Source organism: Melopsittacus undulatus, chromosome 4 (assembly GCF_012275295.1).
Source record: "Melopsittacus undulatus isolate bMelUnd1 chromosome 4, bMelUnd1.mat.Z, whole genome shotgun sequence".
Classification (NCBI taxonomy): domain Eukaryota; kingdom Metazoa; phylum Chordata; class Aves; order Psittaciformes; family Psittaculidae; genus Melopsittacus; species Melopsittacus undulatus.
In genome coordinates, this window is record NC_047530.1 from 21,035,139 (window position 1) to 21,056,495 (window position 21,357).

The following is a 21,357-nucleotide window of genomic DNA, read 5'->3' on the forward strand; positions in this document are numbered from 1 at the left end:
CTCTGTTTCTTTCTCTGCTTTCACTTCCTCACAGGTTTGTGTGACTAAAAGGAACTGAAAAATCATAAAATAAGTTCCTGTGCCTTGAAAGTGTAGATGGAGTTTAGACCTCTGTCCTTTCAAAGCACCCCTTGAGAGACAGCTGTGTGCAGTAATAAGGGTGGGAGGGATTGGCAAGGACTTTATTCAGTGTAATCTAAAACGTAAATCCAAATTACTTTTCTGAACAGGAAGGTATCTGCATTTTCACCCAGCTGAGTACTTGAGGATTTGCTGCTTTTTTGCAGTTTTAGGTAAAAAGTTGATAATGGCTCAGATGTCTTAAGTGAAGTTATTTACCCTTTGATGGTAGCGCTGGTTACCTGAATGAAGGAGAAATCACACAGGCTGGAAGCCTATTTAGTAATAGAACTGAGAAAGCCTTCATACGTTGTCCTGCAAAAGCACTGACCCAAGTCGTTGCTGAAACTACCAGGAAACTCCAAATGTTACATATTTTTGGGGAAAGCAGTATGCTGAGACATATTCTGACCTTGGCATATCCAGGGAGGCCGCATTCTGGGTTTGTTTCTATCCCATTAGCATGTACATCTGGAATAGGTATGCTGTGCAAATGAAGAGATTCTAAAAAGCCTGTGAGTAATAGCTACCTATGTTCTGGGTGGTCCAAGGAGGATCTTACAGCATTTACCTGAAATGCAGTCTCGTGGATAAAGGCTGAATTTTGTCAGCTGCCTGGAGGTGTTTGTGTGCTAAGCTTGGTTACCCACTGTCTCCAGATAATGGTGAATACATTTATGAATGTAGGCTTGGGGTAATGAGGAGAATGCTCACTTTGTAATTAAGCTTTTTAGAATCATAACTTTGCTTTGAATTATAAGGAGTTTTGAATAACTGGGGTTGTCCCAAGAATTTAAAATACTCATTAGACTCTCCTGGAAGAGGGTTATTTGTCTCTGGTGCAAAGAAAGGTGCATTTTAATTTACAGTATTTTGCCCACCCACAAGCAAAACTTACACAATGAAATTTTAATCACATGTCTCTTTTTCTGGCCTTTTTTGTCTCTTAAACCAACATAAGTCTGCGGGTATCATGCTGGTCTGCAGCAGTGGGAGGCTACAGGTGGCACCTCTCTGCTAGCTGAACTGCAGAGCTATTGCAGTGACAGCTTTTCAGTAAAGCAACATCTTTGCTTGGTAGAGCCAGCGTTAGAGCTTTCTGCGGCTTCCCCTCTGTTTCTAGCTTAATGTTCTGAATTTGACAGCTAGGGTTAAAAAAAGTTGTCTTGTGGGTGCATCATAATCTGTCTCAAAGTGCTTTTAACAGATACTGAAATAAAAAGGAAAATTATACAGGCAGTGCTAGCCCATTACACGTGTTCTGACTTAGGATTGCTGCTCCGAGTCATTCTTATGTGTGTAGTTCAGGTGTGTGCTGCAGTGCCCAAGTCTAAATTACTCTGTGCTGTGCACAGCAAGCCAGAGTAAGTGGGAGCTTTGTGAGTGCCAGAACCACCATTAGCTTAAAAGGACAGACAGAACTTCACACACACATGCATGCACAACTAGTCAAAGGCAAACCGGGGTTGGCTTCAAGGAGTAGGCAGAAAACAGTTGTAAGGGGAAAGAGAAGACAGTTGAAATGTGAAATAAGGAATACTCATCTTAACAAGGTTTTTACATATAATATGTTTGTGTGACTTGATTGAGGACAATGTTATTACCATTATAATATAAAGCATTCCCTCTCCAATAGCTTCAGGAGGAATGTAAGGCTTAGAGTAACAAGTGATTTTGGAATATCCTCTTTCCTTTTCCATTTTAAAATAAGTGCATTAAGAAAACTTCTGAATACTTATGGCTTTTTGACAGGAATATTTGCCAGACTCCTTTAAGCCATTCTTGGGCACAGGGGACCATTAGTAATTGGAAAAAAAAAAAGACAACTATATACTATAATTGTGTTTTCTTAATGGTAAACAGAATTACCATCATTTTTAAAGATTGATTTGAAACAGCAAATGTTGTTTCATAGTTGGAAATACTATTGTATGTGTAGATTACATTTCTTAAAGTTTTTACATGGAAAATGAAGGAGTTTCATTGCATTGTTGTGTGTAAGACAGGACAACACTCTGTTGGGTGCTCTCGAAACCAATCAGAAAGATGATTCTTGTGACAGGGAAGCTAGTGCTTTTCTTATTTACCAACTTGCCAAGCAAACGATTCTGCAGATCTAAGCAGGAGGAAGGGTTAGGATGGGAAAGAAGTGTTTTGTACATTCAAGTTTTGTTGGTGTTTTCCAGGTAGTGATTTCTGTCAGGGCCGTTACTGTTTCTGTAGGAGCAGAAGTGCAAGTCTGGGGGTCACTGCTTACTTCCAGCTGGGGCAATTTACCATTTACCTTGATAAACCTTTCCCTGCAGTTCCAGATTGGAAGCCATATACTTCCTTAATCATGCTTCTAAATTGTTGCCTGGCATGGCTCTGTGATATTAAAAGATGGCCATGCTTAACCCCAGCGGTGGGCGAACTTAAGCCCAGTGCTGAGCTATTTACATATCCTCTGTGGGAGGGCAAAGAACAGTGTTTACATTCTGTTTCTAGCACACTGTGCAGCGAGGAGGTGAGTGAGGTCTGAATCCCTGCTCTGTTGCCCTCCAAAATTGTATGTGTTCCAACTCTGCGCAGCTGTATGCAGCCAGCTCTGCCACCCGCTTTCCAGGCACACTCCTCCTCCAGCCCCAGTCAAGCAGCTCCACTCCATCTGGAGTTCCTCGTGCCAGAGCTTGCCTAGGTACACATGGATGATCTCTAGTCTGTCTGCCCAAGCGAGCGTCAAGAATAAAACCAAACAGTGCGGCCTGTGGTGTAACTGGAGGAGGATGTTCGTTGCTAAGTGTGCTTGGTTTTTTGTAAACACTCCAGGTATCAGACTGCTTTTGGGGACCAGGAGTATAAAAGCTTAATGTCGCTCTTGCCTTGTCCTCAGTTCCCCTGGGTTGGTCAGTCATACAGCACAGTTGCAGTCAGAGCTGCATGGGCTCAGTAGTGCTGTAGCTGAGATTTTTTCTGTGACTGTTACAACCTTTGTGGTGACATGCAAGTCCAGCTGATCAGTTTGGTATCGCTGAACATCTTTATTACTCTTTTCATCCTTCTTGAGCATAATTCTGACTAGATGCAGTTGATGATAATTTCTATGTAATTAGGTGGGGAACCAGTATATAATCCTAAACATTTGTAAGGATGTTATTTATTAGGATGAAGTAACATTAGGGTTCTAGGCTTTTCTTCATGCAACTAAATACTGGAGTCAAAACGCCTCAAATGCCCCATAAGTAGGAAGTGCACACCTTTTTTTTTTTTTTTTAGTGTGTATGGGTCCTTCTTTAGGAGATGCTGTTTTTTAAACTTATTTTGGGAACATAGGAAAAGGCACTGTAGCTTGTAATTCTCTTGTCAAATTCTACCTGTCTCAAACTACTGCAAGAACCTGTAAATGGATGGTATTTTTTTAATTCTTTTCACAGCTTGTACCTCCATTTAAGCCACAAGTTACATCTGAAACAGATACAAGATACTTTGATGAAGAATTTACAGCACAGATGATAACAATCACTCCTCCTGACCAAGGTAAAGTTTTCCCAAATGTTTCCCAGTGTATTCTGCAGACCACCAGAAATCATATGCTGTAATGTCACCTTCAGGTTACTCTTCAGACCATGGGAAAAAGCATTAGTTTAAACTTGCTGGTTTTCCATATGTGTATCTGACCAAGAAGTTGGTAAATTGATGTGAAACTTTCCACATGTCTTTTCAGTTGGAAAGTGAAAAACCTCTTTTAGAAGACAGTGACATTATTTGTACTGCTGTCTTTTCCAAATCTGCACATTCCCATTGGAAAACAAGCCTTTTCATGAGTTTTGCACGTGTACATCTGCACACGCACTGTGTCTATGCAAGCAGTCGATTGGATATGGACCAATGTGCATATTGAATCAAAGGACACTTCATTTTCATGGTAACCGAGCTTGTTTCATGTCTGAAATAGCAATTACTGGAAATTCAGATCACTGAGTATGGATTTAAGTAATGCAGCTCCTAGCAGGTCTGAATGCTCATCCGAATAACTGTTTATGTACAACAATCAGGATCTTCTCTGATGCCCCTATTCAATGGGATGAGATTTAAGACTTCCTGTTTCTTTGTCCTTTCAAGTTATGAAAGAAAAAGTGAAATTTTCAGAAATACCTTTACCATGCATTAGCTTAGTCTTTGTTTCCTTAAAGTAGAGAGAAGGTAGCAAATGTTGTCTCCTCTTCATTTTTCAGATGACAGCATGGATTGTGTAGATAACGAGAGAAGACCTCATTTTCCTCAGTTCTCCTATTCAGCCAGTGGAACCGCTTAATGTTTTGCAATGTTTTCCCATTCAGAAACAAAACAGACTGCATTTTGGGGACCGTACTTCAATGGACACTAGAGAACTTTCTATATTATCTGAATTACAAACTGTGTTTGTATTACGATTTAGATGAATTTGTAGGAAGCTTCACAGATTCTGTATTTAAAACAATTCTTTGATGCATTTTTTGAGAAGGAAAACAAATCCATTCTTAAAGTATTACGTCAAGGCTTTTATGCTGAATGACTATAGGTTTTTAAGAATATACACCAAAACTGTTTACTTTAGAAATAATTAAGGTATTCAACATATCAACAACTCTGACCAGAAAATCCCCTTACTTTATTTATTTCATACAGTTCATTATCTAAATATAGAATCTGCACTCTGAACAATTAGATTTATATAGGAAGATATAAGACTTTAGTAGCTAGTGCAATAATATAAGCAACAAAGTGAACAAACTCTGGAGGGTTAAGGTTCAAACTCATTTTGGACAGCAGTGAAAATGTCATCCAACTCCAGAAAACCAACTTTAGGAACAGCATTAATGGCCTCAGTGAGGTAAATCAAAAAGCAAAAGTTATTTTTGTTATAACATCTGCTACAAGACATTACATATCAAACTGAATCCAGTGGAATTGCCACATAGTACAGCTGAGTATTCCATTCTAGACAGTGCATTTATTCCATTTGCATAGTATTTAGGAATACTTTGTAGGATTGGCTTCTCAGATCCTAGAAAACACTTGATTAACCAATATAATATGAAATGCAACAATGCAAAATCACCCACTTTCACAACTGTATAAAAATGCCACCCAGGGCTCAATGAGAAATCATCTTAACAAGTGAGTCAGTCAGGCAAAAGGACATTTTGGCACTGAAGTAATGACTTGTTGCCGCATTTTTTTTTTAATTTTTTTTTTATGAAAAGATATATGAATATATATAAACACTTAATGATTTTTTTGCATCATGCCAGATCATTTCTTCTTTCTTGAGTGTGCATTAAAGGTATCAGCTGACAGTTCATGATGCCTTCTCACTCTTGAAGATTCACTTTAACAGTGTTTCCCATGTATAAGAAAAAAACTAGGTTGAAACTTCATATGTGTTTGAATAATAATGGTGTTCAAAAGTGACTTTTTTTTGTTTTGTTTTTAATTTTTAATCTTAGTGGAAAATTCCCCACACCCTATTTTTGTTGTATCATGTTTCTTTGTAATTTTCATAAAAGCAGTCTTACTCTGCCTCTGCTGTGAATGAATTTATTCCATTGTAGGTTGCGTTCTCTTAACTTGCCTTTTCTTTTTCATTCTCTTGCGTGTATAAAAATGATGACATGTACTGCAGTTAACTAGCATTTATTTTTTTTTACCTGAAAGGGAGTATGTTATGAAACCCCGCACTTCCCCTTTCCATCAAGAAACTGCTGTGGTTGCACAGAGACCCAATCACCTTGACTCTTTTTTTTTTAGTAACATTCAACTCTAGTATTTTTACTCATTATATGAAAGTTTCCCTCAAAATACTTAAATAAAAATCGCTCTAACAAGTTAGGTTCATATTTCTTGTGGTAGGAGCCTTCTGAATCTGTAGAAATGCAAGAACTGCTCCAGTTTCTTGAGTTTGATGTGCCTGTCACTGAGGGATTTTTTTTGAGGGATTTAGGCTTTCTGCCCCTCCTCAGTTGTTTCATCTCTGTGCTGATCATTATGCAAAGATAATTTTGGAAAATGTTTGTTAAAAGAAATACAGCCTGTACCAGAAGTAGTTTTGTCTTGAGGTGAATGAGGACAGGCCTCATTTTGCTGCTCCCTGATGCCAGTGAGATTGTGTTACTGAGGCCCTAATCTTCAAAGGTATTTCTATTTCAGTCATTTGGGCCAGTGTACAATATATAATACTGTGCTTCCTTTCTAGGGACTAGTATGAATTGATTCTAGGAGGTAGTTATACAAGGCTGGAATATCCTTTTTCGAACAAGAATACAGAGAAGGATAAAAAAGCATCCAAGAACAACTGCAGTGTGCTTCAAACTAAGCACAGATGTTGTTGCAACACTAGTAAGCCATTAAACATCCAAAACATATTTTTTGGTTCAGGGAATATGCTGTAATTCCCAGTACAATTTACTGCACATTTATGCAAGGAGGGAAGGTGAAAGAAGGGATCTGTGTCTCTGTATGATGCTGGACAGCCTATCCCATTCTGCAGGTCTGACCTAACTGCACTCCTTCATTTGCTTCCAAGCCTTCATCTGACTTTCCAGCCAGCCCAGGGATGAAGTCCAAAGAGCTCTTCTTCAGATCTACATGCCCTGACAAGTTCTGAACTAAGACACTTCATGCATCCAAATATAGGCAACATGAGTGAGCAAAGGTTACCATTAATCTGCTCCAGGAAAATCTGGTCTTTCAAATGCGGGGACATAGATCGGGTTGTTCTGTTCAGATTGATGATGTCTCAGAACAGCGTTTTTCTGCCAGTTGTTGCTAATGGATTCTTGTTTTAATTCCCACATATAAAATTGAACTTCATAAAAAAAAAAATAAATGCAGCAGTCAAGTCTGGGAATCAGTATTGTTAGCAAGAGAGCTGTAAGGGCACACCTGAATGCAGGGTCTTCAGGTCTTCTGGCTATTTTCCCCCATTTTACCTGTAACTGTTCAAAAGGCTCTGCCTATTGTCTATAATTGAATGATTACTGGTGTTATAGCTACTACCTGCAGGCATAAAACTTGTTCTTCAAATTTAGATTTGGCACAGAAATATTAACCCAAAAGTTAGTGACCCGAGTGTTGATCACTTCAGATTGACTTTGTACCATATATGCAGAGGCTGCTTAAATCTTTCTGCTTCTTCAGCTCTTTTATTTGAAAACCCAAAACCTTTTTAACTGTCTGTAGAGCTAAAACCTCCTCAGTCTTTCTTTTGGCACTGAAAAATGTCACCTTGCTCTAGCATTTGAACATTGCAGCAAAGATGGTGTGGCCCAAGTGTAGAACAGTGGTAGTACACGTATGGTGCAGCCCAGGAACTTGTTTGTAAACTTGGACTGAGAGAAGAATAGGAAAAAAAAAAAGCCACCATTGGAAGAGCAAATAAATACAAAGAGTTCTTTGTGTGCCTCTGACTTCAGTCGGAAGATGAGGTCAGCTCAACATTGGTTGAAACAGGTATATGCTGCTGCTTGTGGTGTATGGGGTTAAGAGACATTGTCAGAAGGCAGGTAATTCTGCAAATTCCATTTTACATTGTCTGTTACTAAAACATCTAGTCCAATCCCATTAGGATATGGCAGGCTGTTCTCCTTACCATGGATTATAGCATTCCTAACTGCACAAATTGTGACCTCTCACCCCCCACGGTAAAATAAACTGTTCTTCATTTTACCCTCTGTGGCATCACCCCTCAGGCAGGTGACCTCCATGTGCTCTCCAGCTGCTATACTGCTCTCATGCAGGCCTTAAAAATCCCGGCTGCTGTTTGTATTCTTTCCCAGTTTTCCTCTGAGAAACAAATGGCAGTAGTTTCTGGAGGTTTGAGGGCAACATCTTCCTGTGATTGTTTGATTTAGATGATCTTTGCTTCAAGTGGGATGAATTTTTGTCTGCTACTTTGATTGCTTATGTGCATTTAAATGCTCAGTATGAGAGCACTGTATTCTTCATATTTCTGCTTGTTTGTGGGTTTTTTAAAATCTTTGTCAGAGAGAATACTCTGCTTTTTAGAACAAATATGCTAAGTCAGATTTTTATTTCCAGGAACAGGATTTAGGATAGTGGTCCCAATGGCAGGTCACAACCGGTATTGGGAATGCAAACTCCAAGGAGATGGAGTTGCAGAAGAGAAGTCCTTTCCAATCCTAACTATTCTATGATTCTGTATGTAAAACACCTGTGGGAGTTGAGTGGGTTTCTGCCTGAGAACTTTGGGAAATGATAATTCAGGAGGAAGGTTTGATTTATTTTGCTGTATCTAAAAGCTTCGGAGGTGAAAGCGCATTCAAAGAAATGGATGAATGTAAAAGGATCTTGTTTCTTTGGTATTGTAAATTTGTGTGTTTGTCTTCCATGTTAGCTCGATTTTTTTTAATAACAGGGAGGTTAATTGCTACTAGAAATGAGAAGAACACACAGTGCCTATAGCAAACAGGAGCTTATTATCCTCGATGCAGCTGAGTGTACAGACGTTTGGTAGCTGTCTAATGGAACATATGTTGCATTCTAATCAGGTGATGACTAGTTGCTCTCTGTCTGAAATAATTTTAAACAAAACCATTTTGTTACACTAGTCCCTGTGTGCTACTTCTTTCCCTTTATTCAATAATTTTAACTTTTATAACTGCTGGCTGCCATCCTGGGTTGTGAGCATGGTGGGTTCATTCTTGAGGACCAGATCAAGGACTTTCTATGTGAAAACACTACATCCCTCTGGTTTTTCAGCAACCTTATTGGCTGGTTCTCAATTTCTCCTTCACTGAAGCACAGCCTCGTGTGTTTGTCTGCCTGTTACTGCTCACTACCTGTGTCTCTAGAGATGGACTTTCTGAACTTCTTCCCAGGTTTAATGTAACTCCCGTCTATGCTGAGATTCCATTTTTATGTTTTTTTCCACATTGTTCCTTCATGTCTTCAGTTATATACCGTTAACTACTTGTATTTTGCATCTTTGTCAGGTTTTTGAGTTTATTTCAAGAAGATGATGACAACACAGGTGGCAGCTGCTGTGTCTCTGAATTCTGGGGGTCTCTCAAGTTCTGTATGTTTTGAAAATAATGCATAATCTTTCACCCTACAGAAGATGTAATTGTTTGATACAAGAACGAAAGTTCTTCACAGAAACAGGAGCCACAATTCCTACCCCAAATGTTGTGATCTTTAGTTATTCATAAACTCTACCATATCTATTTCCTTGCCTGATTGTGTTCTTACAGTACTGATGCTGTTAGCTAGAGAACTGTTGTGTAATACTGAGAAAACTTCTGTTGGAACAAAAAATAGTGATTGTGATCTTCAGCAGTGCCTGGGAAATCATTGAAATCAGATTAAAATTATCATAAAATACATGCTGTAAACATTATATTGTTTGCGAAAAAAGCAAGCTCACCAATACTGGTCTTCCTTCATCTTACTGAAGTAGAGTGATGGGAACATCCTGGACTCCTCTGGGGAAGTCTTGCTGACCATGCTTGGAGCAGGGGTGCTGGGCTGAACAGTCTCCAGAAACCCTTCAAACCTCAACTCATCTCTGAGTCTACTTAATGATTTAGGTCCTGGACTTGAGAGCAGGAGCTTTAGCGAAGGACATTCTTCATGGGGGTTTTCCCAGTCATCTCTGATATATATTTGTACTTCCAGACTGACACAGCCTGTCTACTACTTTCATACAATCTATGTGACTCAACACCAGCCTTGCTTTGAGATGCTTCCAGTAGTACAAATCCTGAGGTTTTTTTTCTCATTTTCTTTTGTCATTGCCCCTGATCATCCCAAGTTTACTGCACTTACTGTTGTATGCAAAGTATGTATCTCTGTTGGATTTGTACCTATTTTATTGCATAGTATTTTTGTAAGGCATTTTCTCCAGGGTATGATGAGTATGTGGTAATATAGTGTACTGTCACTTACTGGACTGGAGGTTGTCAGTGCATTCCTCTAAAGCAGGAACACCTAACCTTGAGACATGGGTCCTCACAGGACCTTAGGTTTCCTCCTGTTGTGATTAGAAAAGAAAACCCTGAGTGATACTTACTCTTTCAGGTGAAGGATGATGTCTACTTTGCATTAGAATTTGCTCTCTAAAAGGAACCTTTGGCTGTTCTGGAAAGGCTGCAGTAACAGCATCACTCACTGTCAGGCACTTTCATCTCTGCTTGGTTTTGGTGGTTGCAGCTTTTGTTTTCCACAGCGTCATGCCCAAAATAGATTCCTTTAATGTTCTTTTCACCTGTCTGACACAAGTCACTCCGAAGTTGTTTCTCATGCAGGCTGGAGCTGCCAGCTCCTTTAAGGTGGCTTGCACCTGGAGCTGCACATCTGTACCCCAAGGATTTGCATATGCTTCCAGTTTGCCAACTGTTGAAAATGCCTGGTTGACTTGGGTGTCCTGACAGAACTGAATCCAGCAGCTCGCCACATGTCAGCCGTGCCTGAGCTGAGAGTCCCAGCATGACTGTGGGCAAGGACTCTGTGCTGTAGAGGCTCCTTACCATGAAACTGGCTTTTTAATTCAGTGAAGTGCAGCTCTGACTTTGGAGAACTGCAACACCTTTTCCAACACACACAGGCCTAGAGATGATACAGCATTTCAGTGACTTTAGCTAATGAACTTTTCTAATATATTTGATAAATTCCTCCAATGGCTTTTTAAGGCTTTTGGATGTGCAAAAAGATCGAAACATAAGCCCTTTACTGACCCTTAATAATGAAAAATGGAGTGATACTATTTTTAAGATGGTTGCAGCATACAGTAATCTTACAATACAATATGTTCAGCTGCAATTGTTCCATATTCCAATGTTATTAGGGGAAGTGAAACAAAACAGGACAAGAATACCTGCCGATTGTCCAGTCATGAGTATAAAATGAAACTGCAAAAACAAAGTGAACAAGGTCACTTGGTGCAACTGCAAAGTTGCAGAGGAAGGGAACTATAAGCAAGCTGAACAAAATGTACTTATTTACACAGGTGAGGTTGTCATAAATCTAATGTGTAACTAAGATAAAGGGATTAAACTTAGTACCCCTTTACTTGATTGTAAAACTTGAAATTGTGTTACCTTTCCAGTTTTACTTTCTGCGCTCATTTGCTCAGCTGTTAAGGAAGCGGAGATCAAAGGTGGCTGCTTGTTATTTAAAATAGATTGATTGTTTCTAATTCTAGTAAGCAGCTCACTGAGTTGTGATGAGGGTGATGCTTCCTGGGCAGCCTAGTGGTTTTCCAGGTAACACTGAAAAACACCTGTGCTATGTTGGAGCAGGGAGAGGTATCCTGACATAGGATATCACCAAGACTGACTAATGAATTTAATGTGTGTGATGCAGTGTTGCCTGGGGTTCTCCTCTACAACTGAGTCACTTCAACATGCTTTTCAGATCACTGCTGGCAACTCCATTTTTATTATCTGTCTCTGGATAACAAAAAAAATGCAGGTGCATGTTACAAGAAAGGAAAAGTCAACAAGGATACTTTTGGAATCTAAAGAAAGCCCTAGATGTAAATACACCTATTCTCCTAACGGGTTCAGCTGAATTTTCACAGCACCAAGATGCGTATGTGCACATGTCTGAGGAGCATACAATACGGGTGTGCAGGCTGGTGGAGGCCCCGGGCACCCGAGGGCTGCTGGAGAGGAAGGCTGTAGCAACACAAAGAAGCTTCCAACTCCCCATCTGGAAAAATCCCCCACAGGAGCACAGGCAATGGCAATGCCATCTGTCTGTCTTCTGCAGAGCAGATCTCTCCTGGGAGCGGAAAAAAAGCTGGCACATGGAGGTGGGCTTTCACTTCCCTGCAGCACGGAGGTTGGATGCAGATTGCTGGGTGTTACCTGTAGAGACCAGGCTGCTCTATTCTATCCCCTCTCCCTTTTTAGTCAGTTTTGCCTGAATTCCAGTTCTCTTTATTTTGCCTTATGACACTCCTTTCCCTGTCTCTTCCCAGCAGCCAAGAAACAATGGATTCCTTCATCTGCTTCTCCTCTGCCTTCTCTCATTCTTTTTTATGCCAACTTGGCCTGTTTCTGGTCTTCTGCAGTCCCTTCTAGAGGGTGTGTTATAAACTGACATAATATCCCTTATAAATAATTATTTTCTCTTGGGTAGTGTCCTGATGCTGGATGCTCCTTGGGAGACTTCAGAGAACCAATATATGTTGAAGCTCCCTTTTAATTAGTGCAGGGAAGCTGCAAGACTCTTTCCTGGCCGTGTCAGACAAATGCAGATATAATGAGCAACAGGAGGTAGGGAAGCTAAAGCCCCTAACAACCTTCCTTCTCCCATTAGCATGCAAAAGTCCTGGCTATAGCCTCCAGTGGTGGTCAGGACTGTGCCTGCTGCTGGCCTGGGTGTGGTGGCTGTCCTAGAAGAAATGAAACACTAAAGACAATTGAATATGTGACTTCAGGGGTGGATGGATTATCTGTACTCAATGAGATGTTAGTTCAGATACTAAAGCTCCTTATGTAGTAAAGCTAGGTGAGTTTCATTTTTTCACCTGATCCAAACCTATAGGATGACTTCACACTGTCAGTATACATTCTCAAGTTTTCTGTATTTTTGCATGAAATGCTGGTCTAACCAAAGGAAAGAGCATGAAATTTAAAGTTATTTCCTATTCCTATTTTTAGTATCGATCTGCTGCAGAAGCACAACTAGAAATCACTAGGGTAAGAAGGAGATAACCACCTAGCACCTTTCATCACACACTTTTATGTCTTTGGCAGAATTTGAGGGGAGCCAGTTGCTTAAAAAAATCTGGTCATTCCTTGCTAGATGTCTGGCATTTATTTCCATTCCAGGGTATCCCTGAATTTGCATGGTTTTACCAGCTGATAAATGTAAGAAACCTAGGGAAAGCAAACCAGACCATTTCTCTGTCCTTTCCCTAACTTATCTTTTCACAATGGATGATTAACCTAGCCAGAGTTCTCTATAAAATTACAGTTAAATCCCTGATAAGACTGAAAATTGCTGATGGAAGACATTCACAAAGTATTTTCAAAACTCTTGGACAACTCTTTAAAATGTGAGGAACTAACACCAACCTTCAGCATCCTCAAGTTCACTGCCTCAGCCTGTACATTCCAAGACCTATTTAATCCACTTTTCTAGTGGTGCAGAACACCTGCAGTCCAACTCAACAAAACTGGCTAAACTCCTGGAACACAAGACTTAATCATATCCTTTCCCATCCTACTCCTGCCGAACCACTGAGGCTTTCTACCCCTGGCACCCATCCCTCATTATCCCCTGGGTACCCACTCATCTGATTTTCAAAGAGGAACTGGGGGGGAAGTCCTGCCAGGCAGCTCTGTGAAAGTTGCCCAAGAAGTTTCAACACCCTCCTCCTGGATGATACAGTCCTATCCTACAGTTACCCTGCTCGGCTCCAGCTAGTCTGCAGATGCAGCTTCCAAATACAATGAAGACAATATAACCTCCATATTGCTCCCTTCCCCTTATTTACGCAGCTAAGTGAAACACAGACATGGACTCCAGAAATTCTTTTGTAATGGCCTTGTGTTGAATACTCAGCCAAAGCAATGGTTATCATTAAATAAGTAATGACAACACCAAAGCATAACATATATACGAATATGCAGGACAAGATCCTCAACTGTGTAGCTCAGTTTGCCCAATGACACTAGCCTGATTTACACCAATCCTTCAGGCTTGGTGTTGGGTGCAGTCAATCAGCTAACTGCTGAAAAACTAACAATGAAGCCACACTATCGTCTAACCAGTGCTATTGCAGCTTGCTAAAACTCTGAATGAAATGTTCTGTAGAGCGCACAGTAGAACAGTACATGAACACTGGAACAGGCTGCCCAGAGACATGGTGGAGTCCATAACCCTCAAGGTATTGAAAATATATATAGATGTGGTGCTCAGGGACATGGTTCAGTGGTGGACTTGGCAGTGCTGGGTTAACAGTTGGACTCAATGATCTTAAAGATCTTTCCCAACCTAAGTAACTCTAGGATAGCAAATCTTTCAATAAACTCATAGCATTATTAAGAATATATCCACAGCTAAGCAAACCAGACTTAACCAGCTGAAATGAAATACTGCTGGAGATGGGTTTAAATATAGACTGGGTCAAAAGCACTTGAAGGGCAGTTCTACTGCTGTGGCAAACTGACTCTCAGTAATATGAAATGCCACAGGGAATGTGTCAGGATAGCTAGCTACAGCAAACACACACACAGCCCAGCCTGCTGAATTTTTTCGGTAATTAATGGTAAAAACTTATGTGCAATCTAGATATTCCAAGCTTTCTGCACAGTAATGAAACTTCAGAGCACATGACATTAGTATCAAAATAATGATCTTAAATTTATGTCACACCTTCCAAGGAGCTCAGTTCATAGCACTTTTGCTTGTGTGGCATCTGACCAGATTGTCAAAACCCATTCTTAGAGGGTGCTGCAGGGTACTATAGCTTAAGTGATTCATGCATGCAGCTGTTGGAACTGCTTGTTGCGTTGTGAAAAAGCTCAGGGTGCCAAGTGCTGATCTAAGAGAACTCAGATCACCATCAGCCGTCTTGGCTCCGAATCATTACTGAACAACAGATGGTAGCATGAGTTAAGCAAACTAAGAAAATATTCTAAGTTATAAGCCTCACAAGAACTGAAATTCTCAAGAAAATAAAGAGAACAAGTACTGAAGTTTGAACTAGTTTTCCTGTCTAAGGGATGTAGGCCACTAGACTTTAAAGGGTTGTCTCATTTCTAGCAGTGTTTCTGAAGCATTCATAGTTATGAAAGCTTTCATTCAATTTGGGCAGAAGAGACTATGTATGAAATTAGTATGACAGGCACCTCAGATACAGCTCAAAGCCACAACGTTTGTATATTAAGCTATACTTGCACTGTAAAACACAACCAAAGACAATACCTGGCACTAAGGAAAAGATGAAAGAATGACAAAACACAGCATTTTACAGTAAATTACAAGCACTAGCAGTGATAAAGGGACAGCATCATGAGTTTCGACCATCTCTTCAGCAGAGCAAGGCCAGCACCAATACAAAGGCAAAACTTTTGGTTTGGTAAGGTGAACAGAACTGCACAACCTCTTGCTGTATATCCATCACCATATGCATCAGCACAGAAGGAACAAAGTCAGTACAAGATGTAAGAAGAAAGGTTACAGCAATGATCTTTAAAATAAATACATGCATATATGAAAGTGCATGGAGTAAACAAAGAGTGGAATACTTGTACCAGTGAAGAGGGAAAGTCCCTCTAACTAATAGCTTCTAGTTCTTGGTCTCACTAAGACAGTGCATTCCAATATAGGATAGGTGAGGAAGAGAAGATATTTTCAGGACTTGGAGATGCTTGTGTTCAACAGTGCTGATACGACTTCATATTAATGAGGCAATTTTCAATAGGATAAGAAAGCTCTTGCATTCAAGTGAAAATCTGACCTTCCTAAATACACAGGCATCTTCAGCCGGCTCTGTTAGTAGCAATACATGCGAGACTACATGCAACTGAGACCAAGTTCTCTCATTTTCAGAGAGGTGAGGACTTCCAGAACAACCTAGACTTAAACCATTCATTCAAATTCAAACCATTAAATCATTCAAACAAGGTATGAAGGAAGTATTTGAGCTGGCTTTAACATTTCTGTGAGGAGAAGATTTGCACATTAACTATGTATTTCAGCCCTACATTTTATTATACCTCAATTCCTTATACTGGTCATCCAAACTGACTACAGTCCAAGTTTCTAAGCTTGTTTTTTTCTGGGTTTAAAAACATTTCAAAATCTAGTTCAGGGCAGTAAATAATCTCACTATTATGGAAAGCGAAATCAGAACAATGAGATTACTCATTTAGTGAGGTATTACTCAGTGACAGAAAGCCAAGCATCAAGCTCCTAAAACGAAACTTGCTGGGACTGAGATATAAAATTAATGCACTTTCATGTAAGCCACTTGTTTGAAAATACTTTTTTCTTTAGGCTGAGGAATCTATATTCTGCAAAGTGCTGCACTCTACAGCTCAGCCCACCAAAACACTTAAGGATATAAGTTTCATCGTATCGGTAGTTCTAGCAGAATAAACAGGATGTAAGAGTGGACATACTCAGACCACATATCCTTTTGCCAGTTCCTCATTTCATGAGGAAATCAGTGCTTAGGAGAACAGAAGATTGCAGCAGGTGTAAGCGTTGAAGAGTTTCAACAGTACTATAAATTCCTAAGTATGTTCAAAAGCACCATGCATGAATATACAGCCTTGCAACCTCAAGAAACATCATAAAATACTTGTGCTTTTGATAAACTCTGAAGGCCACAAACATGCTCCATGTGTGAACTGAAAGTCACCAGACTTTCAACCCAGCATCATCCAGGGATTGGCTATGGGTCTGCTCTGTCCCATTGTTCAGGTCATCAGCAGAGACATCCAATAACATCAAATTCCACTCACAGCCCCTGAGCAATGCTACTGGTAATCAGGGGCTGGCTGAGTTAGCCCTTTGTATCTAACAGTCTAGCAAAGCTTCTACCCACTTTACAATTCACTTGTCCAAATCACACTTCACCAGCAGAGCTTCTACAACAGCACTTTTGGATGCATTTAAAGCTTTGCTAATGTCAAGGTGAATAAGATCCATTTTTCTCATTTCACCCAGTGCTGCTCACGACAGTTAGCTTGGTCAGACATAATTTGCCCTGATAATTTTTTTGTTGACTGTTCTTAATTATGGTCTTGCCCTTCATGTACCTGGATGTAGTGCTTGGACACAGCACTTGTGAGAATTCACACTATGATCTTCCCGCAGACTGAGGTCAGACTGACCAGCCTGTGGTTCCTCAAATTGTCTTCCTCAAAGAATAGCATAACCCTCACCTTCTCTCAGTCACCACGACCATCCTCCAGTTGCTACTGCCATTCAAAGGTGATGGACAGGAGCCTTCTACTGATCTCAGCCTGCTCTCGCAGCACCCTCCAGCACATTTTAAGTCCAGCTTTACAGTCCTGCTGTTGGCAATCACCAGACTCTTTCACATCCTTATGAAAAGCAAGTTGTGCATGATGTGTTAATTCAATACAACAAAATGTGGATGTGGAATGTGGGTGTTTGGTTTTGGGGAGCTTTGGAGGGGTGGGGGGGAAGAAGTTGTTAGAGATATTTTTTTTCTACTTCAAGTGTGATATGTTACACATTTCCTGGCATACAAATACCCATGTCTACAATACTGATACCTTAAGATTCAAAGACAAAATTATGTGATCAATTTGTATTTATACATATGCTTTACATTTTGCTTTTGTCTTTATAGACAGCAAAATGTTCCATTTTCAATTTCAGGCTCTATTTTATGAATGGTACAAAGTATTTTAGACAAAATTCTGGTTTGGAAACATGTGGTTTGGACCCACAGACTTATGAACGAGGGGGACAGTTAAAACACACCCCCACACGCCAGCTGTAAGAGTATCAATCAAGCTGCGAAGTCTAGAAAAAAAAATATATATAGGAATTAGGGTAGCAATCTACACAAAACTAACCTACTGATGCCACCCTGTGGCTATAAAGTGAAAAACCTACTGAAAAAGCAGGATGAATGGCTAAGTTTTATCTTAAGTCTTCTGCACAAGGTGCTGCTGGCAGGTTTTGGAACTTCAGTGCAAGTTTAAGAGTATATGTATGTAGAAAAGATCAAAAAAGCAGTAGCTGGTGGTATTTTGTGTTTTTTGACGTTGCTGTGCAGGTTATCAAGTTGACATCTGCCCCTACTACTTACAACTGTGTGTGTCAGGGAAAGAAGAAACAGAATGTAAGAGAATAGAACTTAAAAAATCCTAAAGTTTAAAGTAACTCCTACAATCGCAAAACGTTTAAGCAATAATAACCTCTTATAGGTTATTATTGCTTAGAGAGAAGCAGTAACATCTGTCACCAGGTTTTAAGAGAAATCACAACCATGAGAGCTAAAAACTTGTAAAAGTGTAAGCGATAACAATTTGATTCCAGCTGAGACTTTTCCTAAAGGAAAAAACCAAAACAACAAAAGCCCAGAATACATAACACTAGCAAACACCATGCAAACTTGTATTACAATTCTAACAGTTCAAAATGTAATCAACTGTAAGAAACATGGTACTTGAATATTTTTCAAAATAAAGTATCTGTACAAGTGATGCACATATGTGAGATAGTCATTAAAATATAGCATCTCATCACTTTCCCTCTACTGCAATTTTGTTAATGTAAAGTAGAAAGTATGATTTAGAATTATTTTCTTCCAATTTTCTATCTACAAGCAGCACTGGCCTTTGAATTACAGAGCTCCTATTTATTTTTTAAAGAAGTGTTAACATTTTCTGAAGCCTTTTGGCTACTGTTTATTGATTAGCCAATTTGCTTCAATACAAACAACACAATGTTCAAAGCTCTTTTATCTTGCCCTGAAAGATTCAGTAATGAAAAACCGTAAAGAGAGTGGAAGAAACACCACAAGGACACTCAACATCATGGTACACATGGTCTTTCTCAGCCTCATCTACTCTCATGAAAAAGCTTTCTGGAAGAAAGATGCCCTCTTGGAAGAGCCTCCCACCAATCCCCTCATTTCACATTTGCAAACCTGCAATACCCAGTGTTATGCTACCAAGTTAGGCTGTACAATCTTTGTGCAACTGTAGCAGTTTTGTTCAGCCCATCTGTAGAGTGCTTCCCTTGGGTGGTTTGAGGCTTTCCTTCCACTGCTTGGACAGTCCCAGATATTTTTACAACAGTCTGGGAATTAAGCTTAGTCTGACAATCAATGGTATCTCTGTAACCATGATTTCTAGTGTTTACTTCCAGATTAGGCTTAAAAGAAATTGTTTTATCCTGACCAGATCAGTGGGCTTCCTTTCAGGCATAAAACTGTGCGCTTTCAGTCTTATTTCACCAGTAATGAATGATAAACAGGCCTCAGAAGCTTCTTAACCATCTGTAAAACCATTACTATAGGATATTTTCACCCCTCAATATGCTGGCTCCTCAGATGACCTCATTCCCTCTGAACACCAGGCAAACTTTGACTTTTGACATGCTGAACTGAATAGGAAGAGAAAAACGTATGATGGTAACAACAAAGCACAGTATAAGAACCAATTTCCTCCTCAATTAATAAACCAGACAAATTCTCTGGCTCTGCTATGCAGTTCTAGGAGTACCCAATGTAAAGCTCTACAACCAGTGGCAAAGACAAGGCCTTGTGAGTAAAAGTTAACTAGACAAAGAGATCTCTTCTCTTTCAATAGTTTCTTTTTCTGCAGGCCATATATAGATTTAAAACAGTCACCAGTCCTACATTCCATTGTTTATCTAAGAACTGCAGGACTAGCACAGGAACTTTCCTCAATAATATTTGAGTCTTTTGGGAGACACAAGCATGTAAGAAGCACCTTCTGAAGCCAGAGAAACAAGTGAGCTGGTAACCAGTAAAATACATTCCTGACAGTATGATGCACCACCCCTATGCAAGAGTTGATTGCTGTTCTGAGCTCCTCCTAGCCTCTAACCTTTCTCTTCCAGCCCCCCTGCACCAGGCATTCTAATGAACAACCATCTTTCAAGGGGCAAGCTAGAGGATAACAAATAAGAACTGTAAGCCATGGAATCCATGTAATTGAGGACAGCTTTCTATGAAATACAGCAGTGACTAAATGAGCCAAACATCTATCAACTACTCTGAAACACAAATCATTTGTAAACATGTCTCATCTCCTTGGAAGCCTAGAAGCAGAAGAATATTTTCAGTCTCTCACCCTCAGGATAAATGAGAAAAAGCAGACACATACTTAAAGGCTTCTATTTGAAAAATATGCTTCACTGAAAAACTTTTTTGTTCATTGCTTAAAGCTTCAAATTAATCAAAGCAAATTTTTAAAATTCTTCTCTAAAATGAACATTTAGATGCAGTAACTCACAGATTCTTCCCATTCATAAAATTCAGCTTTGTGTTTTAAGATGATTACCACAGGAATAATGTTTTTATATGCCCTATGATAGCTGACAGCTGGGAACTGCACCAGAGATCTGTCATCATCCAGACTTAATCTATTAGCTTTGAAAAAATAGACGGTACTATGGAATTACTGCACACTCTAATACTTTAGGTTCACTTGACTTTGACTTTCTGTTTGCCTGCTTTAAAGGTGGGGATAAGATACATTTTACAGCTACTGAAAATCAAGATTTGAGTAAAAACTAGTAAAATCTCCCATTTCAAATGGCTTCTAGCATGCAGAACCAGGAAACAAACCAGATCCATCAGCCAGAGCAGGCTAGCGTACAAATGGCTGACCCAGTAGTGATGCAACCCCTCTCCCCTCAGGAAATCCTGAAGTGCAAAAATGCTTTTAAACTGTTGCTGTATAGTTATACAAAGTATTAAACTGGGGCTAGAAAGAATGTCAACTTACATCTCCATTGTGGCCAATACATTCAAAGCCATCAAATATGCAGCTATGAAGAGGTACCAATATTCAGCAATAGCTATCATTGTACCCTTTGCTAAAGCATTTACCACTCCATCTTGTTACAGCCACAGTATTCTGAAATGTAAAAAATACCCATTGTGCTTCCAAAAGCATGCCAAGTAAAGATGTTGCCACAAGAGAGAAGTCAGTCTCTCAACTTGCATTGCAAGGACCTTCACCATTTCTTCAAGCAGAAGTGGCTACAGTGGGGGGAAAGAGGTAAAAGGAAAGAAGTTACTCCACATAAAACCTACTCACAGTTGAGAAGACTGAGAAGCATACATGAGAGACTTGACTTTGGGAATTCAGGCAAATAATTTTGTAAAAACAGAGTGTTAGCTACACATACATAAGAATTTCTATTCCCCTCTCCCCCCACTCTGTTCTTTTCCTACAGTCTGAAATCAGACATTTAAGACATTATTTTCCTGAGGTAAAGATGTCTGCAGTTGTCTTACACATGGTTGGCTTGCAAGATGAAGAGTCCAGTGCTTTTATTTTTAAAAACATAAGAAAAACAATAAAAAAATTATTTTGAGGGGCTTTCCAGTAGTACTTAATGGTAGTTACTCCTACAGCACAAGCAATACTAAGCACACTGGTCTCTGCAGTGATACAAATGGAAAATAAGGAATGATCTGTTTTATGCAGATGTACACTGAGTGCTGACCATCTTTCAGACCAGTCCATGAGCTACTTCTGAGTGGGTTTTCAAGGAACAGTGAAG

General features: G+C 39.7%; 1 protein-coding gene across 2 annotated transcripts in view; it reads left to right on the forward strand.

Annotated features, from left to right (window-relative positions):
- The window catches only part of AKT1 (AKT serine/threonine kinase 1), a 76,810-nt gene extending 67,330 nt beyond the window's left edge, over positions 1–9,480 (forward strand). The window contains exons 13-14 of one of the 2 annotated variants that reach the window (XM_034061674.1): positions 3,534–3,636; positions 4,335–5,032. In XM_034061674.1, coding sequence (XP_033917565.1) covers positions 3,534–3,636; positions 4,335–4,414 — 183 coding nt within the window. In that variant the 3' untranslated portion in view covers positions 4,415–5,032. Of the gene's footprint in view, positions 1–3,533; positions 3,637–4,334 lie in introns of both variants that reach the window. The other variant, XM_034061673.1, reaches the window with a different exon arrangement.
- Positions 9,481–21,357: the final 11,877 nt, after the last annotated feature.